The following is a 26,976-nucleotide window of genomic DNA, read 5'->3' on the forward strand; positions in this document are numbered from 1 at the left end:
TTTTTTTAAAAAAAAAAACCCTCAAATTTATTCATTAGCCTTTAGCAAGAACATTCATTGCAAAATATCTTGAAAACCATGTAAGAACAGTCCAATGAAGATTTTTTAAAAAAACATTCATGAAACCCAAACAAAAACAAATTGGGGAACAATCAAAAGACGGAATGAGAAACAAGAGAAGTTTCATTTACATTAAACCCAACTGCATGAGACAACTTTACATTTGGCAGTGATTACATATACTTTGCAATTTTAGCGTGAATGATTTCAAAATTCTACAAGTCAATGAGATTATTTCACTACATTGATCAGCACCAGATCTTAGGTTTCTTAGGATGGTAGAAGGTTGCTTATAGAAGTTCTCTCTATATCAGTCTTTGGCAACTTGAGTGGAGTTCAACTCTCAGAATCTGGAAGTTGAAGTCCACACATCTTCAAGTTGCAAGCTTGAGAAATACTGCTTTATATCATCATTTTCCTGATCCAGCTCAACTCATGTATATACAGTGTGACCATGATTAGCTGCCTGGTGTATAGGAAAAGAAGCACAAGAAACAGATCAATAGAAAATCCACATTTGCAGCTTCTTCTGTAGAGTAGGACAAAGTAGAGCAATATCTGCTAATATCCAGCAAAATATGAGCTAGGAACTTCTCTTTCACTGTTGAGTCTCAAACAGCTCTCAAAATGGAGCATGCGATCAATTCTGCTCCCTCCAAATACTGAAATATTACTTTTTCTCTGTCTGGTTTTGCAAAATACATACCTAATCATAGTTCTTTGAATATCCAACTATTTGCAATATACAATCATAAATATGTTAAGACTAAAAAGTTTCAAGATGTAGATGATAAACTGTCCTTCTGTGCCCAAGTAGATTACTGTGTCCTTCAAGTTTACTTGATTTGTGTATTTACAACTAAAAAGGAGATATACAGGTAGTCCTTGACTTACGATTATTCACTTAATGACCATTCAGTTACGACAATCCTCCCCTTACTTATGACCCGTTTTTGAACTTACAATGGCTACATCCATCCATCCCCTTGTACATAGTCCCATGACTGCATTTTCAGCACTTTGCAAGCAGCTCATGATTTGCAATCATGTGACCACGTTTTGCTGATTTCACCCATTGGGGAAAATGGATTTGCTTAACAACTGCTACAAAAAAATGTCAAAAAATTGGGTCTGGTCACATGATGACTCAATTTATGACTGGAATGACTTATGACTGTAATTCTGGGCTTAGTTACAGTTGTAAGTCGAGGACTATCTGTATTAGTGATTTCACGGTCATTGCGTGACAAAGAGAATGCCCCACTTCATTATTCAATCAATATCTAATTTTTTCTTCTTCCAAATGAAAACATTTTTATCAAGAATACAAATTCATAACTATATTTAAGGACAGCCCAGTAAAGCCCAGTACAGTAAATCATTCTGCTACCCTTAAAAGGCAGGTTTTTTCCAGTTGTCATTTTCCTGTAACAAGGCATATTTTAATACTATCCAGAGATGTAAAATCCTTTTTTTAAAAAAAAGAAGAAGCAACTAGAAATTGTCAGGGAAAAAAGGGAATAAATCAAGTTTTTCATTGGGCTCATAAAAAAGAAGAAATAAGGAAGAGAACACAGAATTCCCTAACTCAATTTTTAAGGCTCTCACAGTTCTAATACAGTAAAAGCTGACAACAATAAAGCTAGGGCGGAATTTAATATCAGTCCTCTCAGTTGGCTTGATGGTCACTGAAACAGTTTTCAAACTTGGCAACTTTTAAGAAGTGTGGACTTCAATTCCCAGAATTTCTCAGCCAGGAGAATTCAGGGAGTTGAAGTTCACGCATCTTAAAGTTCCCAAGTTGGAAAAACACTGATCTAAGATGCTGACTATGCAAAATTAGGACAGGCTAGATTGTGACTGTGTTGTGAAAATCCTGAACCAAAACAATCTCAATCATTTTTGTGAATCAACTTATCACATTGTCCTAATACGGCATATTTGCTTAAACACAGATCACATCAACTTTAAATGTGCATCTTGTTCTATGCATTTAGGGTTAAGATTTTGTATAAAATCAGTCAAAGAACTGGAATGCATTTGTTTCTTCTTATGCTGACAACTAGCTTTTGACACTTCAGGAAAGATCCCAAGGTATTGGTTTAAATTTTCTTTCATGTGATCTTAAAACAACTGAAAACTGAATAATACTCTTACCAAAGCTGTAAAGCACACAACAAACACATTGGAACACGGAAATATTTCAGCACAATCGTTTTTTCTACTCTTAAAATGTAACTGATACATCCTCTTAAGAATCATGAGGAAGACAAGAAAAGCAGCAATAAATCAGTTTTTTAGCTTACAGTTGGGGCGAGCAGCCTTTGGTAACAGATCATATAGCAATAGCACTAGACTTATATACCGCTTCACAGTGCTTTACAGCCCTCTCTAAGTGGCTTACAGAGTCAGCATCTTGCCCCCAATCATCTGGATCTTCATTTTACTGAATTCAGAAGGATGGAAAGCTGAGTCAACGTTCAGCCTGTCAGAATCGAACTCCTGGCAGTCAGCAGAATTAACCTGCAATACTGCATTCTCACCACTGTGCCACCACACCCTAGCCAATTTGTGGCACAACCCGCAGTTCCTGAACATCACTCTGCCAAAAGCTGGTGGCAAATCACTAAAGTCCAGCAATAGGATATTTAGTTTTCTTTTTTAAAAACAGCAGGCATTAAGATAGATGTGTCAGTGCACCAAGTTGTTAAAAAGATACAAGGAATAATTGTTAAGTCCAATCCTACCCGCTCTGCAAATAGGTCATCAGATGCTCCTTGTAAATTCCCCTGGAAACCTAATAATTTTAGCAAACAGGGCTGCCTATTCCCGTTTAAGAGAAAGACACTATTCCCTAATCCAAAGCAAAGATGTAAGCCAGCCAGAGATTCTCCCAAGAGAATAAAATCAAAGTGAGCTTTTCAAGGACAGGATACCTGGAGGACAAGATGAATGAAGGCAGACATCAATTTTAAGTCTACTGATGTCTACAATCCATTATTAACATGTTCCCCCTGCTTTTCACTGCACATATAGAAGTAGCAACCATCATCTTTTCTTCAAATATGAAACTAGGTTGATTTCTTTTAATTTATGATTTAGAGGCTGGTCTACTCCAATAGGCTTTGACCAGCTTATGCTTAAAAAGAAGGAAACAATGATAACAGATACAGACTGGATATGTCCAGAAGAGACCATAGGTAGAGTCAAAACATTCCATGGGGTTGTCTGTGAAGACTCTCAATCATCCAGCTCAGGCGTCTCCAAATTTGTCAACTTTAAGACTGGTAGACTTCAACTGCCAGAATTCATATGGTGGCTCAGGAATTCTGGGAGTTGAAGTCCATCAGTCTTAAAGTTGACAAATTTGGAGACCCCTGATCCACGTCATGGCTATCCCATGAAGCTCAACCGCTATCCTACCCCAAAGCCTGGGAGAAGAGGAAGGGGTTCAAAGGGTTTCTGAACATCATCAAGGGGGAAAACCCATGGATCTGTGGGGGATCTTATTCCAGAGAACTGGAACTGGGATAGGAAGGGCATGCTTCCTAGACCTTGGCAGAGGGCATTGTTTAATCAGAGGCACCTGGAGTACATCTACTCTACTCAATCTTACCAGATGAGCAGAAATGATCAGAGATAGCTGGTTCCTCAAACGACCACGTCCAATGCCACAAAAAGCTTTTTAGATGCTAACCAGCATCTTGAATTATACAGATAGTCCTCGATTTACAACAGTTCATTTAGTGACCATTCAAAGTTACAATGGCCCGGAAAAGTGACCATTTTTCTCAGTTATGACCTTTGTAGTATCCCCAAGATCATGTGATCAAAATCTGAATTCTTGGCAACTGGTTCATATTTATGATGGTCACAGTGTCCCAAGATCATGTGATCATCTTTTGTGACCTTCTGACAAGCAAAGTCAATGAGGAAGCCAGGTTCACTTAACAACCAGGTTACTATCTTACCAACTGCAGTGATTCACTTAACAACTGAGCTAAGAATGGTCATAAAATTTAGCAGATGTCTCAACTAGCAACAGAAATATTGGGCTCAATTGTGGTCATAAGTCAAGGATGACCTGTACTTGAAAGCTAACCGATAAGCAGTACAACTCATTGAACAGTGGTGTCACATGCCCTGATTATGGCACTTCCCATATTGCCTGCACCACCACCTTCTGAACCAGTTGTAGCCTCCAAGGGGTCTTCAAGAGCAGCCACATGTAAACCGCATGGCTGTACTCTATTTGTGAGGTGTCGTGGGCAGGAGTGGCTGTCTGAAATGCTTCCAGATCCAGGAATGGATGCAACTGGCTCATTAAATGGGTCTATGGACATTCTTAGTCATCCAAGTTTTGGTTGTCCCAAAGGTGCTTTTCAAGAGGCAACTGGACTTTCACTTCCCATCCAAGGAGCTTCTTCAGATGAGAAGCGAAACATCTTCAAAGAAAAACCAGAAAGTCCAGTTGCCTCTTGAAAAAATGTATTTGGGAAAAAAACATCTTTGGGACATTGAATGGGTCTTTGCAAAGGGCTTATTGGCCACCTGCTCTTCAGACAGGAGCTTTGAGTCCAAAACAATCCACTGTCTCCAAGATTACACACTAGTCGTAATGAGCTGTAAAAAATAATCTTGAGGAAAAGGAGAAACAGCCACAGCCAAGGAATGGTCAGATAAGAGAAATTTGAATCCAAAGCAGGAGTGTAACTTGAAAAAGCGCCTCAGACTGAATCCTCCCTAGTTTTCTTCAGTAGAAGTAGTAGTGAGAGTTGAAAGAATATCTTACTGTAACCTTATAATAAAAGTCATTTTAATATTCATAACTTTGGTGTTCAAGGTCTACCACAAAGAGGCAGTCTTGAATAAGAAAGTGTCACCCTATATTTATATAACATATTTTTAGTTTAGTTTTGTTTGTTTTTCGTCAATTACCCAGAACTACATCTGTCAGCTGGGCAGCCATATAAATCAATTTAAATAAATAAATAAATAAATCCAAGACTAGACTAGAGTTAGAAAGTCCTCTGAACTAGGGGGGGGATGGGCAAATATCTAGAACTATTCAAGTCTTGTTAGAATTGAGCCCGAGTCCGTCCCTTTGCAATCCAGACCTACCCAGACTCAAGACGTTGGAAAAAAACATTGAGCAGCATCTGTTGGGAGAGCTGGGGTTGAGAGGTACAGTTCTGTATCATGAGCAAACTGATGAGTGTGGACATCAAATCAATGGATGGGTTCAATAGGTGGTTCTGTGTAGAGCAGGAGTCTCCAAACTTGGCCACTTTAAGACTTGTGGACTTCAGCTTCTGGGAGATGAAGTCCACAAGTCTTAAAATGATCAAGTTTGGAGACCCTTGGTATAGTTGTTAAAACAAAAGGGGCAAGGGCGTCAAGTCCCTGGGCATCCACAGATGATGGGCCATGGACTTGATCTCTACTCTGTTAATGCTATGTAGAAGCCACCAGAAAAAGGAAGAGAACCATCATAATCTGGTGTCCACCACTTTAAATCCCCATAGCCAGTCCATAAGTACTATAATTGGCAGTATCTCAACCAACTAAGATGTCCAATGTTCCTTGATGAGAGACCCCAATGTCTCTCACCCAAGCTCTACCACAGCTTATCCCCAAGTGCAACCAATGCAATCTTTGGACTATGTTCTAGCTAAAACTGATCCAAATAATCTGTTTTCTCCAGGAACTTCTGATGCTGTTGCCTGACCATATTTCCTACAACTTAAAAAAGGAAGGCTGAAGAACTGGATAAAAATTGTCCAGGATTGCTTGGTCCAGTGATGACTTCTTGAGGAAAGGACAGACTACAAAGCTGAAGGAACCACTGCAACAAAACTCTTATTTTGATGCAAATCATCTTTGGATGAGTGGAGAGCCCTTCCATCGGTCCCCAAGAAATTTGCATGTTCCCACCTTATGTAGACTTTCAACTACAGAATTCGTCAACCAACCCTTCTCAGAAAAATGAACAACTGCCCCAGAAATTAGAAAGCAGAGCAAGCCTCAGATTTTGTGACCTACGTCCTTTCATTTCAATGTATTACCAAGAATGAGGAGGTCATAATCCTACACTGAACCATTTTAGATGGGCAGCAGGGAAGGTTGGGGAACATTTGTAGACTTTTAAGTCCTTTTTGTAGTGAAGAAGCTCTTCTTCATTTCCTTCATTGCGCCTCCTGATATTGTATCAGTATGTGAGAATGACCTTGGGAGACAGCAAGAAGAGTTGCAGCTTAGACCACCATCATAAAAATGGTATCTCAGTCCATGAAAGGAAAAGGGACATGGAAAACATCTGAGAAGGAACTCTCCCTAGTTTCTGGAGAATAAAAGGAAAGGAGGGGGTTAATACATGTAGTCCTTGACTTACAACAGTTTGTTTAGTGACCGTTCAAAGCTACAGCAGCACTGAAAAATGTGACATGACTGTTGTTCACATGACCTTTGTGGCATCCTCATGGTTGTGTGATCAAAATTCAGATGCTTGGCATCTGATTCATATTTTTGACTGTTGCAGTGTCCCGGGGTCATGTGATCCCCTTTTGCAACCTTCTTACAAGCGATGTCATTGGAGAAGTTAGATTCACTTTACAACCATGTTACTAATGTAACAACTGCAGTGAGTCACTTAATAACGGTGGCAGGATAGATGAGAAAATGGGGCAAAATTCACTTAACAAATGTCTCACTTAGCAACAGAATTTTTGGGTTCAATTGTAAGTTGAGGACTGCCTGTATTTTCAGATGTGCAAAATTCCATTAATGTAATCTGACCCTAATATAGGGACAGCTGGTGCTTGTACTTATGCTACTTATCTGGGCTACCTCAAAGAGCTAATGGACGTTTGTTTTTCTACATGCACAGAGTACATATTTTAATACAAGGGAGCCATCAAAGACATGACAGTTTCCCCCTAGCTGTCAGAACAATATCCCCTTCTGTGTAACGTATGGTGCTATGCAAATTGCCATCTTAATCTTCTCTATTTCTTGAGCCTTGAAAATTATCAAGTCAAAAATGTCCGATCAAGTCCAACCAAGACTATAAGACAGATCGTAACATGAGAAGATCCATTCCAGCTCTACTACTCCACCTTTCGTGCTTGCCCATCCTCACAATTCAGCCAACATTTTCTTGCGACAATTCACATTTTTTTTTTCAAAGAGACCACAAAACCAAAATCAGAAAACCCTTTTAGAACAAGGTCAGATGCAAAGTCAAAGTCTTGAGTACCCTAGTATATTATAAAATTGGTTTTCTTTAGGGAAAAAAAAGCATTTCTATAAATATCCACAACCCGGAGGCTAGCAAATACATATCTGTAGAGAAACATTCTTATTAGTTCAAACACCTATACACCTTTTCCCCAAAACAACCAACCAAATAAAAAAAGAGAAGTGTTTACGCCATTTAACAATTCCACAAGATGTCTTTGGTGATATATTCAAAAGGAAGAAAGAACTATGTGCACGCCACGCCAAACCCAACGCAACCGAAAGCCTCAATCTGTGAACAAAACACTTTACATAGTGAACTTCACCCATCCTATCGGCAGCATAATTGTTTGCAGCAATTGAAAACAAAGGTCCCTTCAACAGATCGTGCCTCTCAATTCCACCCATCCCATTTTAGAAGTCCCAGGTAGGCAACATTTGGAGGATCCTCAAGTGTTAATGGCCCACCACGCCATGACCAGTGAATTGCCGTTTGGCTTGGAATCACCCAGACTTGCAGTCAGAGATATGGGATCCAAACATTGGCCAATGTTGGCTAAGAGCAACAGGGGATATTGCTCTATGAATCAAGACATGCCATTCAGAAGGAAAGCCGTCTTAGATATTTTTAGATGGGTGGAATTAACAAACAGGCTAGCTTTGGGCTCAATCAACCCTGCTTGAAGTGCCACCAAATGTTTGGAGGGAGGTTTCAGGGATTTTCAAGCAAATCTTTCCATTCACTACCCAAATTGGAATCCTGAGAAGAATCCCCCCTTTGAAGGAGATGGCAAATTGACGGTTAGTAGCGAAGTCCAAGACCAGAAGAGTCTGAGAAAACGGAGATCAGATGGAAAACTTGTTCCCAAAGATCAGAGGTAGGGAAGGTAGGGCTTTCAAGGTGCTGTTATGTAACTTGCAAGTTTCCTCCCCCCAAAAAATTAACATGGCAGGGAAATCTCCCTGGAGGCTTTCAAGAAGGGATTGGACAGCCACTTGTCTGAAATGGTATAGGGTCTCCTGCTTGAACAGGGGGTTGGACTAGAAGACCTCAAGATCCCTTCCAACTGTGTTATTATCATTAAGACTGAAATAGAATCTTTCTGCCCAATTTAATTGTTTTCACCAAACACTGAAAGCCTGTCCTTTATTTTATTTTTATTCAATAGACTTCAGGACTTCACGCTTTTCCCCTCTGCTGGTAGCCCTGGACTTACAACCATTTATTTAGTGACCGTCTGAAGTTACGATAACACTGAAAAAAGTGACATGACTGTTTTTCCCATTTATAACTGTTGCAGCATGCAGGTCATGTGATCAAAATTCAGCCGCTTGGCAACTGACTCACATTTATGACGGTTGCAGTGTTCCGGGATCATGTGGTCACCGTTTGCAACTTTCTGACAAGCAAAGTCAATGAAAAAGCCAGATTCACAGATTAACAACCATGTTACTAACTTAATGACTGCAGTGATTCACTTTACAACTGTGCAAGAAAAGTCGTAAAATGAAGCAAACCTCACTTAACAGTTGTCTCGCTTAGCAACAGAAATTTTGGGCTGAATTGTGGTCATAAGTCAAGGACTACCTGTAGTAGCTTTGTCTCTATTTTATTACCAGATTTCAGTTTTTCTCTCCAGGGACGGCTACTCCTAAATGGGAAATCCTTGATTTACTACAAATGGAAGCAGCCTTTTTATGGCCAAGAACTCCATTTTCTTCTTTTCAAGAGCAGCATCCAGAAGAGGGCAGCGTCAAATATTCTAGTTCCTATTTAGAGGGAGAACTTAAATGATATGCCCGGATTAATTTAAGTTAATCACAATGGTTTCGTTTTTCATTCCCATTTCTTTAAAAAGTAAAATCTCACCCCCCAATTTCAGGGACCAGGATTCAAAGGTTTTCCAGCAGCCAAATGAAGAATGGGTGATAATCACGGATAGCTTGTCAACTTATTCGTCATCATGCAGAAGTCGGACCCGCTCTTGCTCTGCCCGCGAGCTTTTGAAAAAAAAAGTTGCATCGATCTTCGTGCAAAAAGGATTCTGAAGTATTAGCACCAACCTTCTAATCAGACTTTCAACGTTTGTCTCAGTTGCGAATTCTGAACACCGCTGGGGCAACTATGAAAAAAATGTTGCATGGATTGCTAGAGCTGAGTCTCCCTGAAGTTCTCCTCAACAAACTTTGCAAATATCAATAAAGGAGAATATTTGTAGCTCAAATATTCCTTGATATTTTCTGAGTTTTTCTTTTAGTCCTTTCATTAACCAAACTAGATAATATCATCAGTGTTACTCAGTACTCATTGGCACTGATAATGTTACCAAGTTTGAGTAATGAAAGGTCTACAAGAAAACAACCAAGCTCACAGAGCACCAAGGACCCCTCATTCCATAAATATATCTACCGGGCATTCTTGAACCATGTCTTTGACAAAGAGACAGATTTGAGAGCTTTTGCTGCATATTACCTGCCCTATAGCGTGCACAGGTGGGACACAGGATCTGGATTTTCTAGTAAACTAGCCAATCTGACTTGGAAAGAGAAGGAACTTTTCTCTGACCGGTGGGACAAGTTGTGATACAGTACAAGACAGCTGTGAGAGGAATTCAGGAAACCAAGTCAACTTTGGCCAACTGATGGAGGCTTTATTTCCTAAAAAGCTTCTCTGCATTCAGTATTTCAATGAACAGCCATTCTAGGCACCCTAGAAAATTGATTTCAACAGATATTCTGCCTGGCAGCACTTCGAATCTGATTCCAAAAAATGAACTTTGGAGCACACACACAGTCTGGACATAGCTCATTAAAGCAACTGCATCCTTCTCTGGATCAGATGGCTTCCTTGCAATGGCCAGCTGATCCTGGAAAATGGCACAGTGCCTTGAAAGTGCTAGGGGCAGGATTCACACACACACACACACACACACACACACACACACACAGAACCAACACATACAAACAAGCCAAGGCTCTTTTCTGGAAATTTAACCATAATAAAAAAAATAACAGAATCCCATTACTTTAAATAAGGGCAGTTTTGCATGTATCGGGGTTCCCCCCCTCCTTTTAAAATATGCTCTTTCAGACGTTACAAGACCTCCACTGCATTGACATTACTTTGTTTCAGTACCAAGAAGTGTTTTTAATGTTTTAATTGTATGCATGTCTTCTTAAAAACAATATACCCCCAAGTAAGATCCTCCTAGATTAGAGATTTCAGAGCCTTTTTTGGCCCATTTCCCCTCTAATCACATCTTTAACTAATTTAACTAATAGCCAACTTCTTGCTATTTTGCCCAGCCCATCCACTGCAACCAAATCTCCTCACTGACAAGCACCAGGTTGGGTAGTTTTCTGCCTCCCCTCCCCTATTAAAACTACATAAAACCCAACTGAATTGAGCAGGATACCCTAAAACAGGGTTTCCAAACCTTGAGCCATTTCTAGGTATATGGACTTCAACTCCCATAATTGCATAGCCAGCATAGCCATGGGGATTGGGAATTGAAATCCACTCACCTTCAATTTGCCAAGGTTGGGAAATGCTGCTGTAACAAGTAAGCACATTTAAGATATGCTGCATAGCTGCAATCCTATATATCACAAGTGCCAGACTTCTGTTGGCTCAAGTCTATCCAAGACCTTGTGCCACTTGTCAAAAGCCACATTCCAACCATGGCCCAGGCCAAGACCCGTTGGGGGAGATATAAAATGGGTGCTAAGCCTTTAGAAGGCTTAAGGCACTAATTCTGTCCCTTAACTTCCCTCCCAACTAAAAAAAGAAAGAGAAAATTGGCCCCACCCACTCTGGAGGAAGTTCTGGGACCATAAGCATCTCTATTTGCACTCTCTTCTACAGGCATCTCTAGGAATAAAAACAGCTTAGCAAGTTGACTTCTAAGCACACGTGCCCTCAAAAACTAGGAGTTAACAAGTTTCACCATAAGCAAATGTCTCATTTTGGCAGGTCCTTGAGCTTTTTGCTCCTCCAAAATATACCTTCTAACTTTGGCCACCTAGTTGACTTTTGGAAATTATTACTTCTCCTCCTCCCATGATGGTGCAATTGGAAATAATTCAGGACTTTATTCCCATCTCAACTTTTGAGACTGTCCCTGTTCTCTTCGTATTGTTTTGTGGATCAACAGAAGTCCCCACTACCCACAAGCATCTCTGTTTAAGGAGAAACATCAACATTTCACCCAGTTCTCCTAGCTTCAAACCAAAGTCAACAGTTTGCAGTATTTTCTGTATTCTCACAGCCCACCGGAACAAAAACAATTCAGTTGGATCCCTATTCACAAAAGCTACTTGGCTAGTTAAATTCATAGACTAGCTAGCTGGCAGGAAGTGCTTCCCAAATGTTCTGGGTCTAGAGTTTCCCCACTGTTCAGCCTTGCCCCTATAGGTGGTCTCAGCACTGCTTGGTGTGAAGCTGAGATGTTCCCTGAGCCACATCCCCAAGCTTACACATTGACAGCTTGTCAGGGGAGCAAGGAAAATCAAAGCTCAAAGGCAAGTCTAGACCGTTCTCTCCCAAGCATGTTTTTTCAACAGACTGTCCCCACCAGGCCTTTTAGGAATAGAGCCCTCTGGTGACATCACAGGCGCCTGCAGAAACAGAGTGGAGGGCCTGGTCAATGGTCTCAATGCTGGAAGGACTGGATGGTTGCTTCCATCTGCTTGAAGGTGTCCAGCTGGTTTGTTGGTGGAATTCGGTCCCAGGTGAGCTAAAGGAGGAGCCATGTCAGAGTGCTCCAATATTCCCCAAGGACTTTGAGAGGGGAGTGCATTCCAACCAGTCTCTCCTGTTTTTGTTTCTTGCAAGGAAAATTCCTCCTTGCCATGTAGTACATTCAACTGTCCTGGCCATGAGAGGCCACCAATAGCTTCTTCTGGAGAATGTGGCATACCTTCCTGGCCATTGTCCAATCCAAGAGGACCAGGATCCTTTTTGGAACTGCTCCAGAGTTCAAACGGCCTAAAGCTCTTCTTGGATAGCTGCAAACTTGCCAGCTCAAAGTCCAGACTTTCGGTATCAAGGGATCGGCTTCTCCTGCAGACAGACAGCGGCTCCAGCAGAGGTGGACTCAGCTCCTGAAGTCGAAGACGCCGAGGAAGGCTGGCAGCTCCCCAGTGGAAAGAGATCTGAGGATACTCAGGAAACATTCGCTCATCACATTCAAAGGATGCTTTGGAGTCATAAGTGTCCCTAAAAGCTTCAAAGGATGCAGTCATGTCCTCATCCGTGTTCATCTCCAGATGCTCCTCGCATTCCCCTTCCCCTTCCTGTTCCACATCGACAATGTCAAAAGTCACCATTGTGGGGAGGTCAGGAAGGTTCTGAGTGAACTCAGAGCCTGAATCGGAGCTTCTAAGACTTTCAGACAGGCTGAAGAAAAGAGTCCCATTGCTGGTAAATTCCACCAAGGCTTGTGAGAAGTTGACAGCTTGCTCTGGTTCTACGTTGCGTTCCTGGCAGAGCTCTTGAAAGTCAGCTCTTGGAGAGCAGCTGTGGTGGCCATGCGCCCTGTAGAGAGGGTAGGTCACAGAGTTTCCCGAAGCCAAAGCACAGGAATCAAGCACCAGTTGTTCACCACTGGAGCCCAATTCTGAGCCATTCTCTAACGGCTGAATAAGGCAACTATTGTGTGCTTTAATGGTGCTGCTGCTATCACAAAGCTTTTCTGGACAGAGCTTCTTATGAAAATCATCTTCCCAGTCTTGGCTTTCTGCTAGCTTCTTTCCACCATTTAGACTGTCGTTCAAAGCACAAAAATTCATTTGCTCACAACCAAGGCAACTCGAGCTCTTCCCAACTAAGCCGGTTGTTTGCATTTTACATTCAGACAGCTGCCCTGGTCTCAGAGGTTGGTCTCTTCTAAGCTCCTGGAGGTGTTTCAGGGCCGGGTCTCTTTGCATCTCCCAAAAAAGCAGCTGTTTCTGGAGGGTTGCCAGCCTCTGCTCTTCTGTTTCCATCACTTCACTTTTCTGTTCCATCAGCCAGATCAAGTCCTTCTCATCGGGGAGAGCAAAGTCCAAGAACTGGTCAAATATCTTTGAAGGAGACACTTTCCCATCAAACCAGGATCCATCTCCATGAGATGGGCTCATCATTGCATCATCTGGTTCATAGAATTCATAAAGAGCATCCCCGCTGTAGCTGTCCCGCGGAAGGCGGTCCTTTTTTATTTCATCTAAACCATCAACAGCTTCATCTTCAGGACCTGGGGTGGTAGAATCGTAGTAGCCCTCATCGCTATTGGGTGCAGATTCTTGTTGGTCACTATGTGGTGTCAGAAGGTCTATATCATTCCTTGTTCCTTCAGTGTATAGATTAACTTCCTGCTTGGCTCCATTCATGCCCTGAAGGTCACATTTGGTTATAAGCTCTGGCAGATGTGCTTCAGAGGCTGCATCTCCTTTGATGGTTCCTACCCACATCTGCTGGAGGTACTCTTCTAAATCCTCCGGCAGGGCCATTTCCTCCCCTCCGCCTTGGTAAGTAACCAAACAAGAGGTCCTCTTGGTAGCATCCCGGCTGCGTTCCGCAGACGTCGAACTCTCCGTGATGCTATCAATATCCGGCTCTGCAATGATATCTCCACAACCGGTAAAAGAGTCAAAGCTTTTAAGAGACGTCACCTCCCCAAACATCAAGCTAAGTTGTTCCCCGGATGGTATGCAAGGAGGGCTCTTCTCCAGGAACTCTGGTTCAAAAGCATCAGGGAGATCACTGTAGGCAGAGTCAGCACAGATGTCCTCCAGGCTTGGCTGCCCATCAGCAGGATGCACTGGTCCTCTAGCTGCCTCACCAATGGACCTAACTGGGCTTGAGGCCAAGCAGTCCATCTCTCCTGCCTCATTATGGTTGGTTATTTGAGGCACAGCATCGCTGGAGAAATTATCTGCACATTCTGGTGTCACAGTCCCACTTTGAGGACTCCCACCCAGCCCATTTCCACATGGCTGTTCTTCGGTCACGGTGTCCCTGAGAGCCCATTCCTGCAGCTCGGTCTTCTCAGGTTCAGCAACTTTATTCTTCCGATGACGGCGAATGCTGTTAAAAAGCCCCTTCAGCCCCTTTTTGGATCTTGGGAGGAACAAGGACTTCTCTCCCATCAGCTTCTTTTCAAAGCCTTCAGAGCTGCTGGACAGAAAGTTTGAGGTCTGGGTGAAGCCAACTCTGAGATCAGCTCCTAAAACAGTGCTTTGAGAACTTGGCAGCAGCTGGGAAGGAGGGAAGTCTGGTCCTCCATCTGAGGGACTCCTGAGACATCCAGAACTGGCCTCTTTGTGCGCCGTGTCACTGATACCATCATGAGTCTTGCTCTTGCTGAGACCCTTTTTGGAAGCTCCCTTGGCCTGGCTTTTATTCTTCCCCCCAAAAAAGCTTGGTAGGGTGCAGATGCTTCTCTTCCCCCCGAAGAATTTAAAGGCTGTCTTCTTCAGTTTGCTGGCCGGTGCCTGTTGCCGACTTGGCTCTGCCCCAGCGAAGGAAGCATCACAGGGTTCGGAGAGGTGACTGGCTGCCCCATTTTCCTCCTGGGACTCTTTTCCATCCAAGAGAGACTTGGCCCTGGGATTCTGAACGATGCCTGCAGCTTCTACAGCAGCCATTCTGGCTTGCATCGTTAAGTGAAGACCAACGATCTCATGGCTGCTTCCTCTTTTGTATCTTTTGACCGAAGCATCCTGGAAATTCTAAAAGAAAAAGAAAAAAGGGAAGGGAATTGGGAAGAAAAGAGAAAGAGCATCAAGACAATATACTGAAAATTGGCAATTCTTTAGAAAGGGGTTTCTCAACTGTGGCTGCTTAAAGACACATGGACTTCAACTCCCAGAACTCCTCAGCCAGTGTTGTGGCTGGGGCATGGTGGGAGTTGAAGTCCACACATCTTAAAAGTGGCCAAGGTTGAGAACCCCCGCTTTAGAAGATCCTGCAATGGTATGTTGGAATAACCTTGGTAGACCAGGCAAAGAAATGCAACCGGGAAATGGTTACATAAAAGGCAGCTGAGCCCACAGCAGGAGTGTGGGTGGGGCAAGACTCAGAAGAGACCCTTGCTAGTTTTGGGGCTGCAAAGAGGGAGAAAAGTACTTTCAGACTTGCAAAATTGATGCCAACCTTAATAGACAGACCAGGCAGAAATATGAATAGAACTAATTCTATTTTATTGTAACCCTACTTTAATAGAATTTGTTAAGTCTGACACTACAGGTTTTCCTTGACTTGCAACAATTCATTTAGTAACTGTTCAAAGTTACGACGACACTGAAAAAAGTAACTTATGGCTGTTTTCACACTTATGACTGTTGCAGCATCCCCTTGGTCACATGATCAAAATTCAGATGCTTGGCAACTGGATCATATTTATGACAGTTGCAGTGTCCTGGGATCACGTGATCACACTCCACATGTGACCTGACGAGCAAAGTCAATGTGGAAGCCAGATTCACTTCACAACCATGTTACTAAGTTAACAACAGCAGTGATTCACTTAACAATTGTGGCAAGCAAGGTCATAAAATGGGGCAAAACTCACTCAACAACAGAAATTTTGGGCTCAATTGTGGTTATAAGTCTAGGACTACCTGTACTTTTTCTTTCCACATTGACAGCTACACAACTAGTCCTATTATTGAGTTTTAATGGATTAGGGCAGAGGTGGGCAACTATGGCAACTTTATGACCTATAGACTTGGCTGGCTCAGGAATTCTGCGAGTTGAAGTCCACAGGTTGTAAAGTTGCCATAATTGCCCATCCCTGGATTAGGGAGTGCTTATGTTTCTGAACATTTTAACAATAAAAAGCGAAATGGCTGATCTCATATCTGTACTGCTTTGACATTACACCGATCAACCACAAAACAGGAATATCATACTTATGGCCTTTGAAGCCTACTTCAGGTTTTTATGAAGCTCAGTAGTCCAGTGGTATAATTTCTCATCCTCAGTAATTCAACCGGTAGACAGACAGAGGCAGAGGCAGGTGACCTCAGGTGGGAGGACAATACCTATTCACTTATGCCAATTATTTTGTTCTGGCAAAAATCAAAATAGAATCTCCTAAGGCTTTTAAGATTTATTCCAGCTCTTTGTAAAAGAAGAAATGGAACTATGAACTCTTAATTTCCCAATCCTTATCCTAAAAGGCTCGCACATTATTTTTCTTTTTTGACATATATCGATTCCTCCAGACATGTAATACATAATAGCCCAAAATATCTCTGCTTATCACAGAAAATACCTTCTTAACACACCCATAGAGACACAATGATGGGATTTCTCTATGACACAATCCTTTTATCTTTGGCCAATTCCTTGTACCACCAGATCTCAAATACATCCAGTGACAACCAAACTGCTTCCTAGCTGCCCTGAAAACAGACAAAACTTCAAGACCTCAATTACCCCCATGAGGCAGGTACCGTAGTCCTCAACATACAATCACAACTGAGCTCAAAATTTCCATCCATTGTTAAGCAAAATAGCTTTTGCCCCATTTTATGACCTTTCTTCACATAGTTGTTAAGTGAATCACTGCAGTTGTCAAGCTAGTAACACTGGTAAGGCTTCCCCATTGACTCAAAAGGTCACAAAAGGGGATCACATGATCTTGGGACATTGCAACTGTCATGATATATACAGGCCAGTTGCCAAGCATCCAGATTTTGATCATGTGGCCATGGGATGCTGCAATGGTCAGAAGTGTGGAAAATCATCATAAGTAATCTTTTCAGTGCCATTATAACTTCGGTCACTAAATGAATTGATGTAAGTGGAGGACTACCCATAGTTAAAATGAGAAAAATCTGGGAACATGTTCAAATCTTTCCAGCCCATAGCTTTAGGGTGTTTTCTCCCTCAACTGACCCTTAAGCCATAACTGCCTAACTTAAAGGCAGTTAGGCTGTTGGGTTGAGCTCCAGTGTTTGGCGAAAACTCAGTGGAACTAACTTCAAAGATAGGTAGTAAGCAATAACCTTGAACCACTGCAATCAAGATTTAACTAAAGAAATATTAACCCTCTCAAGACAAGTGATCTCCCAGACTCAGAAGAATTTTTTGGAGAGAATTCCTTTATGTAATCACTATGGAGGACATAACCTGCTATGAAACAAAGTTTAGAGCATTTATAAGAAGCTCAACTAAATCTACATGACAATTCTGCTTTAATCCATCTACCTTCAGCCAAGCTGCTGTTGACATACCCTCCTTTAATCCCCAGAAATCACTAAAAATATGTCTCAAAAATATATCCATTCTGCTCTCCTCTCAGTCCACTGAATATAACTAGCTCGGTCTATCAGCACAGATGATGCACTGCCATACAACTAATTCTCAATAAATCACCAATTTAAAGAATATATGATCGAACAGACCTAGCTGCCCAGAATCCAGCCTGAGCAAGTGGGGATTTCCTACACCCCAAGAGACTTAATCAACTCTTTCTTCCTGCATGGATGAGCCTCTAACCCAAGTCAGCCTGAGCAACCTGCCCAGAACTTAATGGACCATGCTGGGCCACCCCAAGGGTATCTATCATGGAATCACACATTATTCAGTTCCTCTCTTGAACACACCTGTCTGGCCTGCCAAGCAAAGGAATTTTGCCTTTATTTCCATAATTAGAAAATGTGAAATTGGCAGAAACCAGAAAGAGGAATCTACAGAATTAAAGTGCTACACCACTTTCTCTCTTCAAGCCATTTTAGCCAGAAAGGTGGCCATGTTCTAATGTTCTCTAATTTGCATGACCACTTATTAAACCTACTGCTTGAAGTTCCATGGCATTAGCCACAAAACTGAAATATGGAGCACGAAATATCTTGCTAATCAATACTTTTTCCTTGCCTCCCAAGTTTTTATTCAAGCTAATAGTCTATGGAGATTCTCAGCCATCCAGGTCATGGTTGTCCAAAGATGATTTTTCAAGAGGCAACTGGACTTTCTTGTTCCTCTTAGAGCTGAAGAAGCTTCTTGGATGAGAAGCGAAATGTCTTCAAAAAAAAAAAGAAGTCTAGTTATCTCTTGAAAAAGCACCCTTGGGACAGACAAGCTAATAATGATTGGAACATCCTTGAAGATTTGGTGGCAGAAGACTAAACCAAGCAAGATCGTATGATGAATCCCTATCCATTATTTCAATCTTCCCTATAGCCAAACTTCTCATTTCAAGCCTTGTTACTTTACGAAAGTCTCAACCTTGGCAACATTAAGATGGGTGGACTTCAACTCCCAGAATTCCCCAGCCAGAAAGTTTCGGTAATTGATGGCCAAATAATTGGGGAAAAGTCATGGAATATTGTTTTTATGCAAGACAACTGCAGAGAGATTGTTATAAGCTCAAAAATGAACAGCTTTGGCACTGCCTACAATGGAGCAATAGTTGCTGAAAAAGAAATTGCAGAGAAGGAGAAATCAAAATCTATGATTGAAGAAAAGTCAACATTTACATTTATGGCTGACTGGAAACCCTTTATGGGCTTTTTGCATGAAACTGGGAGATGATAAGTTCAAGTCTGGCCTTCGCCATGAAAGCCAGCTGGGTGACCTTAGGCCAGTCCTTCTCTCTCAGCCCAACCTACCTCACAGGAGAAGGAAGGAGCATTAGTTATGTTCACCACCTTGAGTTATTTATAAAATTAATAAAGCTTTCAGGATACTGTTACAGGTATGATGTCCTACAAGAGTAAATTGGCAAGGAATCCATGAGGTGCTTATTTCTTGACTTGGCCTATTTCAAAAGGTTGACAAATGTTGACATAAAGGTCAAATTATAGAAGGCCCATCTTGATTCTTTTAAGAGTGGGAATGGGATCCCTCATATCAAGATTGTTGAGTGTTGATGTGCAAAAAGCTGTTTTCATCTTGCATCATTATCCTGCTGCAGGTCAAAAGATAAGGTTTATAAGTTGATAAGATAAGCTTTACAACTCAAGGCGGTAAACATACAGAACATACCTTCCTCCTCCTATTTTCTCTACATTAACACCATTCACCAATACCATTCACTAATCAAGGACAGAAGCTATCTAGAAATAAGGAGAAATTTCCCATCAGTGAAAATAATCAATGGAACAACTTGCCTCTAGAAATTGTGAGTGCTCCAACATTGCAGGCTTTTAAGGAAGAGACTGGACAGCCACTCGTCTGAAATGGTATAGGTCTCCTGCTTGAGCAGGGGTTAGACTAGAAGACCTCCAAGGTCCCTTCCAATTCTGTTATTCTATTCAAAACTTTGCAAATTTTGAAGCATTGGGCATGATCGTTGTTCAATTGTTCAATCAAGCAATCAAGCAATCAATCAGAATACAGCTGGGAGGGATCCTGGAGGTTTTCTAGTGATCTAGTCCAACCCCTTACTCAAGCAGGAGGCTCTATCATTTCAGACAAGTGGCGTCCAGTCTCTTCTTAAAAGCCTCCAGTGATGTAGAACCCACAACTTCTGAAGGCAAACCATTCCACTGGTTAATTGTTCAATTTGCATGTTGTACAGATAGTCCTCAACATATGACAATTGGGCCCAAAATTATTGTTGCTAAGCAAAGCAGTTGTTAAACAAGTTCATTTATGACTTTTTTGCCAGTTTTTAAACAAATCCCTGCAGTTTTTAAGTGAGTCGTGCAGTCATTAAGTGAATCTGACTTCCCTCATTGACTTAGCTTGTTGGAAGCCAGCTAGAAAGGTTACAAATGGTGATCATATGACCCCAGGATCCTGCAATCATCATAAATATGAGTCAGTTGCCAAGCGTCTGAATTTTGATCACATGACCATGTTGCAACAATTGTAAATGTGAAAACTGGTCATATATCACTTTTTTCAGCCCTGTTGTAACTTCGAAAGGTTACTAGATGAACGGTTGTTAAGTCGAGGAGTACTTCTACACCACTCAGAGTCGCTTCTGTAAGATGAGCAGCCATATATATGTAATAAATAAAAATAAATAAAGATATGTATGCATGTCTCCAAAATCCGTCATCCTTTGAGAAATTATCCATCCATCCTGTGGATAATTCCTCAACTTCTTTGCCTACATTCCAGCCTCAGTTTAACAAACAATGATTGCCCTGTTGGTTGTATTTAACTGACATCTGACCCCTCTGTTTACATTCTTCTGTCTTGGCACTCATGAATATGTTGCATCTGCCAACTGCTGACAAAATGCCACACAGCTGATCATGGGAATCCAGTCCATGGGAAATCATGCCACGATAAATTGGCCCGGCTTTAAAACATGAACAAGGGCCTATTGTGATTTGTTATCTTTGTGCGTGCCTGTGTCAGTGTGTGTTTCTCCCACTTTATCACCAGAAAGTATCAAAGACAACAAAATCTGGTTGAACAAATGTAGTCTCTGATCTTAACAGGCTCATGTTACACGGGAAAAAATTCCAGAAGTATTACGATGCTTTGCAATGGCTGAGCCATGAGGGATGTGGCCACAAGGCCAGGATTGTGACAGTGGCACTACAGGTAGTTTATTTTATTTTATTTTATTAAATTTCTATACTGCCCTTCTCCCGAAGGACTCAGGGCTGTGAACAGCCAGAAGATAAAACACAGAAATACAAAATTTAAAATAAATTAAAACAAATTAGATAATTTAGGCTGAATTTTAAAATACCCCCTAATTAAACTGATTAAAATTTATGTTTAAAATTTATATTTAAAAGGGGAGAAGATTTAGGCCAGGCCAGCTTGATGAAATAAAAACGTTTTAAGCGCGCGACGGAAGGTGCGAAGATCCGGGATCCTCCGTATCTCCGGGGGAAGCTCGTTCCAGATCGTAGGTGCCCCCACAGAGAAGGCTCTCCCCCTAGGGGCCGCCAGTCGACATTGTTTGGCCGACGGCACCTGGAGGAGCCCCTCTCTATGGGAACATACTGGCCGGTGGGAGGCTATTGGTGGTAGCAGGCGGTCCCATAGATAGCCAGGTCCTAAGCCATGGAGCGCTTTAAAGGTGGTAACCAAAACCTTGAAGTTAGTGCCACTACAGGTGGCACTTGAGTTAAGACCATAATCGAGCCCAAAATTTCTACGGCTAAGTGAACCATTTGTTAAGTGAATTTTGCCCCATTTTACAACTTTTCTTGCCACATTTGTTAAGTGAATCACAGCAGGTGTTAAGTCAGTAACATGGTTGTTAAATGAATCCAGCTTCCCCATGGAGTTTGCTTGTCAGAAGGTCGCAAAAGGTGATCACATAACCCTGGGATGTAGCAACCGTCACAAATATGAGTCAGTTGCCAAGCATTCAAATTCTGATCACGTGATCATCACGTGCTGCAAAGTCTGTAACTGTGAGATATGGTCATAAGTCACTTTTTTCAGCGCTGTTGTAACTTCGAACAGTCAGTAAATGAACTGTTGTAAGTTGAGGACTACCCGTAGTAGGTAAGGAAATACTGTCAGCCAGTGGCGAAATCCATTTTTTTTTTTTTACTACCGGTTCTGTGGGTGTGGCTTGGTGGGTGTAGCAGGGGAAGGATACTGCAAAATCTCCATTCCCTCCCCACTCTGGGGCCAGCCAGAGGTGGCATTTGCCAGTTCTCTGAACTACTCAAAATTTCCGCTACCGGTTCTCCAGAACCTGTCAGAACCTGCTGGATTTCACCCCTGCTGTCAGCCCAGAACATATATTAATTCCATGAAGATAAAGGACTCATCTAACACACTACATTTTTTTTAAAAAATGTATAAATGTATATATCAAAGAATTGTTGTGAAAGTCATTATAATTAAAGAAAAACAGCCCTTGAATTACGACCATTCATTTAGTGACCATTTGAATTTGCAATGAAAAAAGTGACTTACAACTGGTCCTCACCCTTATGACTCTTGTAGCATCCCCATGGTCATGTGATCGAAAACCAAGCATTTGGCAACTGGCATGTATTTAGGACAATTGCAGCATCCAAGGTTGCTTTTCGGCAAGCAAAGTCAATGAAAAGGCCAGAATCTCTTTAACAATCAGATGATTCACTTAACAACTGCAGTGATTTGTTTAACAACCGTGGTAAAAAAGTTCATAAAATCTTGCACAACATACTTAATAACTTCTTGCTTAGCAACAAAAACATGTGGTCTCAACTGTGGTTATAAATCAAGGATTTGCTGTAAAAGTACAGGTAGTCCTCGATTTACAAAGTTCATTTAGTGACTGTTCAAAGTTACAATGCCACTGAAAAAAGTGACTGACGACCGTTTTCCACACTTACAACCATTGCAGTATCCCCATGATCAGGTGGTCAAAATTCAGACACTTGGCAACTGGTTCATATTTATGACGGTTGCAATGTCCTGGAGTCATGTGATCACCTTTTGCAGCCTTCTGACAAGCAAAGTCAGTGGAGAAACCAGATTCACTTAGCAACTGTGCTACTAACTTAATAACAGCAGAGGTTCACTTAACATCTGTAGCAAGAAAGGTCGTAAAACTCACTTAACAAATGTCTCATTTAACAACATAATTTTTGGGCACAGTTATGGTTGTAAATCAAGGACTGCTTGTATAGTCCCAAAGCTCTATCTGGTCAAGAGCACCATTGTGTCACCCCAGAGATGCACCAAAGAAAGAAAGACAGAAGCATGGCAAGTGTTTGACAATCCAAGTCAGAAGTGTAATTTGGAAAAGCCACAACAGGCTACAATGGGTTTTTCAATGGGAATGTGACTGGATGAGGCCAGGGCAAAACGGAAATCTGATTTATTGATTTACTCTCCTCACAGTCACTCATGCCCTTGTCACCTCACGGTTAGATTATTGCAACACGCTCTACATGGGGCTACCCTTGAAAAGTGTTCAGAGACTACAGTTGGTCCAGAACGCAGCCGCGAGAGCTGTTGTGGGTGCACCTAGGTACACCCACATTACACCAATTCTCCGCGAGCTGCACTGGCTCCCTATTGGTCTCCGGTCACAATTCAAGGTGTTGCTTATTACCTTTAAAGCCCTACATGGCTTAGGGCCAGGCTATCTTCGAGACCGCCTTCTACCACATAGCTCCCAATGACCGGTAAGATCCCACAGAGTTGGTCTCCTCCGGGTCCCGTCAGCTAAACAATGTTGGCTGGTGGGCCCGCAGGGGAGGGCCTTCTCTGTGGCTGCCCCGGCTCTCTGGAACCAGTTACCTCCTGAGGTCCGGACCATCCCCACCCTATTGGCCTTCCAAAAAGCGGTGAAGACCTGGCTCTTCCGGCAGGCCTGGGGCCGTCGATCTGTTGCGATCTGGCGAGATCCGGCCATGAATGGTGTGAATGGGTTTTAATTGTTTTTAATGGTTTAACTTTTAATGTTTTTATATATGGTTTTTAAATGCATTGTAAGCCGCCCTGAGTCTTCGGAGAAAGGCGGCATACAAGTTGAACAAATAAATAAATAAATAAATTTATTCTATTGCATTTTTTTCAACTGCCTGACCTAAAAGATTTAATCTGATTAACAGAGTTGTGAAAAGTTGAAAAGTTTCCACGTTGTGGGATCCTATCAGTACAATCCACAAAGCAATACACACACACACACACACACACACACACACACACACACACACACACACACACACAGAGTCTTCCCAAAATGACTTCCTAAGATAGGTTCACTCTGTCTTGCTGTTCAGCCTTCTCTGATACATCCAGTGCAGGTAGTCCTCAACTTAATAATCATTTATTTAGTGACTGTTCTAAGTCCAACAGTGCTGAAAGAAGTGACTTATGACCAGTTCTCACACTTGTGACCCTCATGGCATCCCCATAGTCACGTGATCAAAATTCGGGAGCTTGGCAACTAACGGGAGTTTGTTTATATGCCGTATTCCTTAACCGCCCATTTTCCTCAGAGAGTAGTTCTTCGTGGTGTTTATGGCAGTTGCAGTGTTCCAGGGTCACGTGATTCACCACCTGCGACCTCTCCAGCCAGATTCTGGCAAAGTCAATGGAGGAAGTCTAATTCGTTTATCGACTGCATGGTTCATTTAACAACTGCATTTGCTTAACGACTGTAGCAAAAAAAAAAAAAAGGTAAAATTGTGTGCAACTCACATAGCAGCTCCTTGCTTAGCAACAGAAATGCTGGTTGTAAGTCGAGGACTATCTGTAGCTTTAATTTAAAAAAACAAAAACAAAACAAACTTCATGTAAATATCACCACTGCCTCAGCCAAATAGAACAAAACTAAGAGCCTTGGTAGTACAGTGGTTTAAGGCACCCTGTTATTAAGCTGGTTATTAAGACCAGCTGCCTGCAATTACTGCAGGGTTCGAATCTCGCCAAGGCTCAAGGTTGACTCAGCCTTCCATCCTTTCTAAGGTAGGTAAATTGAGGATCCAGTTTGTGGGGGCAATAAGCTGACTTTGTATAAATATACAAAAAGAATGAAGGCTATTGCTGAGCACATTGTAAGCCGCCCTGAGTCTCCGGAGAAGGGCGGCATATAAATTAAAGCAAATAATAATAATAATAATAATAATAATAATAATAATAATAATAATAATAAAAATAATAAAAAAAAAAAACTGTCCAAACTCTCTGAAGGCTGGCTTGGTCGGTCTCTACTCCACCCCTGAATATCAGGGCAAGGTGACCCAAAGCATTGTCCAGGAGCCCCTCTCAAAACCAGCACTAAGAAACAGATCCTGATGGGTGGTGGCTCCCCAAAGCCCCTTCCCAGCTCTGATCAGCAACCTGCTTTTCTTTTTCTTCTTTGTTAAAAAATCCTTTTACTGCCATGTTATAAATGAAAGAATATATCTTATTATATCAACCCAGATTTCAAGACAATTGTATTTAGATCCTCAAGATTTTAAATGAAGGGCTTTATTATTCAGAAAGCTCTACGTATTGAAAAGAAGAAAAAATAAATGTTCTATCAAGGTCGAAGATTTTTTAAAGATGTCAATATTGCAAGTCTATTTTGTTTTTAACTTTTCAACTAAAATTGAGGACCGCATAAGGAAAAAAAAAGGTCTGTAATATTTTGTATCCAAGTAATACTTAATATGACAATTAGTTTGGTTGGAAATGGATTACTTAATACTAAGATCTTTATATTAGTATGATAGGAGAGAGATGAGACAAATAATGATAGATTATGATACATAGACAGACAAATGGTAGATATAATATAGATATAATATAATATAGTATAGTATATACTATATATCAGGTTCGCCTGATACACCAGTTGCGCCCCTTTCTGGATCGGGACTCCCTATGCACGGTCACTCATGCCCTCGTTACTTCCTGCCTCGACTACTGCAACGCTCTCTACATGGGGCTCCCCTTGAGGAGCACTCGGAGGCTCCAACTGGTGCAGAATGCGGCCGCGCGGGTACTTATGGGGGCGACATGGCGCTCCCACGTGACACCTCTCCTGCGCGAGCTGCATTGGCTTCCAGTGGTCTTCCAAGTGCGCTTCAAGGTATTGGTTCTCATCTTCAAAGCGCTCCATGGCTTAGGACCCGGTTATTTACGAGACCACCTTCTGCCTCCGATAACCTCCCACCAGCCAACACGCTCCCACAGAGAGGGTCTCCTCAGGGTGCCGTCTGTCAGGCAATGTCGGCTGGCGACCCCCAGGGGGAGGGCCTTCTCTGTGGGGGCACCCGCCCTCGGGAATGAGCTACCCCCAGGGATATGACTAATCCCGGACCTCCGGACCTTCCGCCGGGCCCTGAAGACTTTTTTATTTCAGCAAGCCGGGCTGGGTTAAAAAATTTTTAATTGGGTGAATTTTATGGGTAAGGGGTTTTAAATTGGAGAAGCCAAAGATAATTTAATTTTGTTTTAATGTATTTTCATATTTGTATTGTGTGTTTTTAATTCTGGCTGTTCACCGCCCCGAGTCCTTCGGGAGAGGGGGCGGTATAAAAATTTAATAAAGAAATAAATAAATAATAAATATATACTATATACTATATAATATAATATAGATAAAAAGAGACAGATAAATGAGAGACAGACAGACAGACGGTAGACTGACAGAAAGAGAGACAGATACGAAACATAGACAATTCAAATTTGCAGTGGGTATATAAGGGACGAGCCCTCGACAATGGCGAGCCAAGGTGAATCCGAACAGGTGAATGAAGGCACACACTCACCGCACGGGCACCTTTCGCCCAGTAAAACGGCACCTGCAGCCCGACCCCCTCGGGAAAGCGGGGTCGCAGACCAGCCCGCCCCTCCCCGCCCGTCTCCCCAAATCAGGGGGCTGCCCGAGCTCAGCGCTGCCGAGGGGAGCCCCGGCACCGACGCCTCCAGCTGCACCGGCAACGCGCCCGGCCTACAGGAAAACGGGGCAGCGGCCGGGCGGGAGAAAGAAAGAAAGAGGGGAAGACCCGGGAGGGGTGCAAACAATTCTGCCCCCGTCCCAGACCGCCCCTTTCTCCCCCCCCCGCCACCCCTCCGTCGTTCTGGCAAAGCCAAGCAGGCCGGCGCCCTTCCCGCACCCGCAGAGCCGCCGGGAGGCGACACAAAAGGCGAGAGACGCGTGCACACGACCAGCCGGCCAGACCCGCGCCTTGCAAAGAGGGGCGGGGGAGGAAAGAGGAGGGGAAGGGAAGGGAGGGGAGGGGAGGGGGCGAAGGCAGCAGAGCCCACCGCTGGAGCCACTCACCGCTGCTGCCCGCGCTGGAGACGCCGCGCCGGGAAGGAAGTTGCCCGCCGCC

The 26,976-nt window shown here is 42.5% G+C and overlaps 1 protein-coding gene across 1 annotated transcript; it reads right to left on the minus strand.

Annotated features, from left to right (window-relative positions):
* On the minus strand, window positions 1–26,976 carry AMER1 (APC membrane recruitment protein 1). Its single transcript, XM_034435084.3, is given in 3 exon segments — window positions 1–11,838; window positions 11,841–15,006; window positions 26,925–26,976. Coding segments are annotated over 2 exon segments (3,216 nt in total). The 5' UTR covers window positions 14,935–15,006; window positions 26,925–26,976; the 3' UTR covers window positions 1–11,716.

Source organism: Pantherophis guttatus, chromosome 12 (genome assembly GCF_059756535.1).
Source record: "Pantherophis guttatus breed Tessera chromosome 12, ASM5975653v1, whole genome shotgun sequence".
NCBI lineage: Eukaryota > Metazoa > Chordata > Lepidosauria > Squamata > Colubridae > Pantherophis > Pantherophis guttatus.